Below are 6,356 nucleotides of genomic sequence, written 5' to 3'. Positions count from 1 at the left end.
GCTGGACACGGCGCTGTGGGAAGTCTCTTTCCCACTCAGACTGAATTGTCAAGTCCTCTCTCCACTCCAACTACACGGAGTTATGTTCCCATATTTGAGTTGAAGACTATTTTGAGAACGTCCCCGAAAGCGACCTGCAAACTACCATGCAGGTGAGGAGCTGGTGGGTATATATAAGATCCGGGAACTACAAAGGAAAAGGAAAAAACACTATTACCGGTGAGCCACGGCCTCATTCAGAAATTCACTCTATATTAAGAAACCTCTGAGGTGAGAGCTAAAATTAGGTGCTACTTAATAGCTGCATATATGGAAAAGAAACGTTTTCCCATTTCAAATGAGGTATTCAGTCACTCTTCACAAAAGGGCCTCTGAGAATTTAAACTTTTCCATTAAGGAGGTGTTGCTGGGGGCAGAGGAAGGCAGAAGGTAACATTTTATAAAATAAAAATTAGGTAGGATATTAACTTTAAAAGAAAAGGATATGAAATTCTCTCCAAAAGGAATAGTACGCTAGGTTCTCTGAAAGAGCGAAATTACCCTGGGTCCCCCAGGAAGGCTCCCCGCCTCCTGCCACGGAATAACTCTCGCTTCTGCAGACGGGCGACAGGAGCTGGAGCCGCGTCTGCTGTGGTTGCCGGACGGTCTCCCTCATCCGCGGGGCGCGTCAGGGGACGGCGGTGGAGCAGCCGGGCTGACGACGAGACTTGACCCAAGCGGACCAGCGGGAGGCGGCCCCTCCCTGGACAGGGTCCCCTTGACCCCCCAGAGGCGACCCCGCCCTGTCCCCTCAGTGTCCAGGCACGACGCCTAAAGCCAAGATTTCAGGGACCACGGAGAACGTTAATTGCCTGAAAGTTAATTTGACGGCTTGGGGGCTCGTGCCGGGATCTCCCCCCGAGGTGTTCACCCCTTGCTCCCCCTTTCTCTCCAGGGCGTACACCCAGCCCGCGTTTTCTCCCTGCAGAGGCTCCCAGAGCCGTGGGTTGTCTTGGTTTAGCTTTTCCTACGGCTCCACGGACTCAGCCTCCCTCTAGGGCTGTCTTCCGTCCCTGTCCTGTGCATAGTGGGTGGGGCTGTGGGCAGCCACGCCCCGCACTCTCTTGCGGGTTCTGTGTGTGTGTGTGTGTGTGTGTGTGTGTGTGTGTGTGTGTGTGTGAGGGTGCGCGTGCTACAGTTTCTCAGGAACAGTCTTAACTGTCCTCCTCTTGGTGGCTTCAGTAGCACGAGCACACGTTCTGCTGCTTCTGGGAAGCCGCGTCTTCCTTTGGGGAGGCCAGAACGCTGACTCTCCCAGACGGGGCCATGCTGGCCCCCAGGGGTGCTGGAATGGTTCTGGGGCTCCGGTGCACGTGTGGACTGCTTCCTGCTTGCAGATCACTGTGTTGGCACTCGTGTTTCTTGGCGTGTGGTGGCTTCCTTGGCGGAGAGTGCTTGCTTTTGTCGGACAGTCTGAACTAAGGAACACAGTCACAACAGTCTGCACCAAGACCGTGCTTTTACGCTTCCCGGACTGTCCCATTTGGGTGCCGAGCCAGCTCCACGGCTCGCCCAGAGTCCACCCCAGTCCCAAGGTGGGACGTCCCTTTGGGGTATTCGGAACCACGGCCTGAGTCAAGTAACTGTGACGGATGCCCAGGAGCAGACATATTTCAGGGTCGATCAGCTCCCAAATAGCCTTAATGGTCTCCCTGCGTTTAAGCAACGGACATTGCTCAACGGTAAGACATGGAAAGGCTAAGGGGAAATGGGAAAGCGAGCGATTCACTTCAAACACAAAGTCCAGAATCTCCAGGAGTTTGGGCTGATAAGTAACCAGGAATTCCTGACCTAGGGGATGCACAATGAGAGGTAAGGCCTGCAGGGAGGTTAAAGATAAACTCGCGGGATTCGGGGTGCTCACGAGAGCACTGCAAGCTTCTCGGGGGAGGGAGGGGGAAATTCATTGATGAAGCCTAAAGCACTTGGGGTTCGTGCCCAACACTTCTCCGAGCAGAGCCCAGTCCCTCGCCCCCCACGCCCACGTTCTCCTGGCGGGGGCTGTGCCCCAGCTGAAGGCGCGTCTCTGCCCAGAGAGCCGGTGGCAGAGCTCCTCCTTCTCTGTACGAAGCAGCACCTAGTCCAGCCCTCGCGCCTGAGGTTCCGACACAGTGGGCTTCTGAAGGAGGCCGAGCTCCTGGTTGGTGCCCCAGTCCCGCCCGCCCCACTCCCTCCCCTACCTTTGCACAGCTGGTCCCCACCCCTGCCCTCAGCCGGGGAGGCAGCAGGTGGGGCCTTCCCTGGTGCCTTCCCCGGAGCGCCTGGTCTCACCGCAACTCAGCGTGTCCCACGCCAGCTCAGCCCCTTGGCACCGTGGACCGACCTCAGCTCTCCGCGGTCGCGGGAGAAAGCTGGGTGCTTCCCTCCACCCTCACCCCTTCCAGCCGGGTGCCGGGCCTGACACTTCTTCCAACGCCAACGCGCCTTTCTCCCTGTTGCCGGGGCAGTGGCCGGGTGCTTCTCGCCCCAGGTTCAGGTCTCGGCCCTGCCCGGGCACTTGTCTCTGGATCTCTCCTCTCACTCTCCCGCCAGACTGCTAAGCCAGTCCCATCGAGCCAGCTCCCTGCCCCGGCTGCCTCGTGCCCCGTGACTCTGGGGCCGTCCGCAAAGGCATCGTGGGCCTTCGCTGTGACTCTCCGGCCTGGGGACCTGAACCTGTCCCCTGACGGGGCAGGACACATCAGAGGGGAGGCGCAGCATCTGACTTCCACACGGCTGAGTATTACGTACTAAAACTGACCCCCGGGGACCCGGAGACAGCTCAGGCCATGGAGCACGTGCCTTGCATGTGTGAGACCCTGAGTCGGACCCCCACCTCCAAGGGGCCCCTGCTCCCCGGCCCAGCACTGCTTGCCGTGGGTTCTACCAAACATAATAAATACTGTCTTCAGAAGCTGATATTTTAAAATGTAAAGAAATGAAACTAAGTTAGCTATTACTGCTTTGGATTACTGGTGTTTAACATCGCTAATAATGATCATTAGCTCTCAGTAAACCGCAGGGAATGACTGATAGTGTAAGTAATAATTAGAAACTAATTTAGTAAATTTGTTTTATCTATGAACATGTGACAGCTGGAGCAATAGCACAGCAGTTAGAGCGTTTGCCTTGCATGTGGCCGACCCGGGTTCAATTCCTCCGTCCCTCTCAGAGAGTCCAGCAAGCTACCAAAAGTATCCCACCCACACGGCAAAGCCTGGCAAGCTCCCTGTGGCATATTCAATATGCCAAAACAGTAACAACAAGTCTCACAATGGAGACGTTACTGGTGCCTGCTCGAGTAAATCGATGAGCAACGGATGACAGTGATACAGTGATGATCACGTGATAAACTTAACGACACTTTAAAATGTGGATTTACAAGATAGTAAGTTGTCATCAATATTTCATTGTAAGCAAATATTCCATATTCTAAAATACTTAATATTTCTATTGGTCTCTTTAAGTCAGGATGCACATAAGTTGTTGGCAGTTATGAATAAGATGTTTGTCAGATTTAATGCAAGGTGTTGGCAAGGGACCTTCAGAGCTATTCCTGGAGCCTCCAGTGGATAATTATAGACGGTAGGGACGGAGAATAGGGTTAATCCGCGTAAGAATTCCCTGGGGAAAAGTATTTTCTTCTCAATTTCCTAAAGATAGTCATCATTTTAATGCCATGAAGCAATAATATATCTGAAGTAGGACGCCTGGAACGTGTGGTCTTATTCTAAGAATCTATAGATCACCAGAAATTAGCCCACTATCTTGTCTCAGAAGAATTTCGTCTGGGTGAAACATCTGATCTTCAAAGGTTAACAGAACAATTAAACTTTTTTTCTCACATAAGGAAAAAAATAAAATCATGCAGCAGCTGTGATAGATGCACAGAGACACGAAGACCCTCCTTTCTGCGGGGAATCTACCTTACGGTTTAGCGGGGTCGCGGCAACACCTCCCAAAGCTTGCTCTTTTTTTTTTTTTTTTGCTTTTTGGGTCTCACCCAGCAATGCACAGGGGTTACTCCTGGCTCTGCACTCAGGAATCACCCCTGGCGGTGCTCAGGGGACCATATGGGATGCTGGGAATCGAACCCGGGTCGGCCGCGTGCAAGGCAAACACCCTACCCGCTGTGCTATTGCTCCAGCCCCCCAAAGCTTGCTCTTGACAGAGACATCCTGGGTCTTCGATTCCTCTCCAGTGCCGACTGGCTAGTCACGGCAGCCTTCCTGTAACTTGTGTAGGGCCCTATCTTTAGGTGTGGGGACCACCGGAGGTGCAAAAAAGAACCCACGGACCCAAGAGAAGCAGGCGGGAGATGAACCCTGATCATCACTGGGGTGGAACCACGTAGAGTTCACACAAACTCTTCAAACGACGGGCTTCTTTCTGAGGGAAAGGAATTCATGCCTGCAGCGAACTTCTGGTTCTGACCCAGTGTGCCTCACCTCCCTTTTCTTCTGTACTGAAGAAGCGCAGAGTGTGGGTCATGACCACCTGGGGCGGTTCCCACCACCAGCCTCTCTAGACGGTTGCTGATTTATGATTCTCTGTGGCCAGCAGACTTGAGTACCCTCAGTGATACTCGAGCAGAAGTGGGGTGAGCAGCTTCTGAAATGTGTTCTTAGGGGAATGGCCCCGTCCCGCTGCTTCTTCGTCCTCGTGGCTAAAGGGTGGAGACGTGATGGCTGGAGCTGGGGCAGTCTCTGTGGCCCACGAAGTTGACCTCAGCAATGACAGTCTCTTGGTTCCATCTGACGGCAGAGCCATGTCCCACCTCCCTCCAGACCTTTATGCTGACCGACATCCTGACCGCAGCCCAGATCCAGGGGTCATCTCTAGGCAGCTCAGAGCCATCATGGAAACATTTTCACTTGCAAGTAGCTGCCAATAGGAAGGTGGGTGCCGGCCAACTTTTTGTTTGCTTTTGGTCACACCCGGTGGTGCTCAAGGCTTACTCCTGGCTCTGTGCTCAGGGGTCACTCCTGGCGGGGTGAAGAGGACCCTGCATGGTACCAAACATCGAACCAGAAGCAGCTGCTTGCTTGCAAGGCAGGAACCTTAACCATGGTAGTATTTCTTGAATTTCTAAAAGCTGCTGTATTCTCCTGAATTCTCCTAGTTTATAGCCGCGGGGAGACAAAGGCCATCGGCCAAGACAAGGTTCAGACCTGTCGTTGCGACTTGGAAATCATTCAACACGGTCTACACCAAGTCTTGGCAGGAGTCAGACTACAAGTTGGAGTTGCCTTTTTCTTTAGCGCAGGTGTTTCATTTAGATGGTCTAATTTCAAGCAGTAGAGTTTCATTTATAAGCCAACTTTATTCCAATTAATTTCAGCCATCAAAAAAAAAATCAGATTATCTGTCCCTCTACGACCTGACCTTGGAGGGACAACCACTTTGCTTCGCTTTTGCAGAAATTGCTAAGTTTTTGAGGCTGTCCCTGGAGAGGCTCCCTGCCCTCCTGCCCAGGGGCGTCTGCTGGACGCGAGAGCAGAGCCGGGTGCGCCCAGTGCACGTGTCCAGGGGCTTCTGGAAAGTTCTCTGCCCAGGAGAGAGCTGGGGGTCCCCAACCAAGAGCACTGTGTACAGGCCCGGAGCAGCGCAGTGCGCCCGCAGGCCGAGGAGCAGCCGGGGCGGGTGCAGGGACCAGCACAGGGCACCCGGTGTCCGAGAAGGGTGGGCGGGGCGCCTGCACCCCAGGGGGGTCCCTGAGCTCTGGGTGCCGGGGTGCAGGGCCGAGACCGGGCGGCAGGGGGCGCGCGGGGCGGGGGCGCGGGCTCCGGAGGTGCAGGGCCGGGGCCGGGCGGCAGGGGGCGCGCGCGCGGGGCGGAGGTGCAGGGCCGGGGCCGGGCGGCAGGGGGCGCGCGCGCGCGAGCCGGGTGCGGGACCGCCATGCGCGCGCTGCTGCCGCTGCTGCCGCTGGCGCGCGCGGCCCGGGGCTGGCGCTCGGGGGTCCCCGGCGCGGGGCGGGGGGCGGGCGCGGGGCCCGCGCGGCGCGCCATGGCCCAGTACCGCACGGAGCAGCGCGGCGCGGCGCGCTCGGCCGACTTCCGCCTCTTCTTCAGTGAGTACCGCCCCCCCCCGCCCGGCCGCGCCCCGGGCGCCGTCGCGCAGCAACGAGGGGCGGCGGGGACCCCCGGGGCGGGCCCGGGCCGCGGACGCGCCGGGCGGGCGGAGCCTGGGGGTCCCGGCGGCCGGGGAGGGTCGGTCCCGCGGGGGGCGGAGCCTGCGGGTCCCGGCTGGGCGGAGCCTGCGGGGTCACTCCGGGGAGGGTCGGCCCCGCGGGGGGCAGAGCTGCGGGGTCACTCCGGGGAGGGTCGGCCCCGCGGGGG

General features: G+C 57.0%; 1 protein-coding gene across 2 annotated transcripts in view; it reads left to right on the top strand.

Annotated features, from left to right (window-relative positions):
* The first annotated feature begins 5,916 nt into the window (after positions 1 to 5,916).
* The window catches only part of PPA2 (inorganic pyrophosphatase 2), a 34,747-nt gene continuing 34,307 nt past the window's right edge, over positions 5,917 to 6,356 (top strand). The window contains exon 1 of one of the 2 annotated variants that reach the window (XM_055143348.1): positions 5,917 to 6,088. In XM_055143348.1, coding sequence (XP_054999323.1) covers positions 5,917 to 6,088 — 172 coding nt within the window. The remainder of the gene's footprint in view (positions 6,089 to 6,356) is intronic. The other variant, XM_055143349.1, reaches the window with a different exon arrangement.

The sequence above is a fragment of the Sorex araneus genome, chromosome 6, assembly GCF_027595985.1.
Source record: "Sorex araneus isolate mSorAra2 chromosome 6, mSorAra2.pri, whole genome shotgun sequence".
In the NCBI taxonomy this organism is placed as follows: Eukaryota; Metazoa; Chordata; class Mammalia; order Eulipotyphla; family Soricidae; genus Sorex; species Sorex araneus.
Note: the sequence above shows the minus strand (reverse complement) of the source record. Positions and strands in the feature narration are given on the sequence as shown.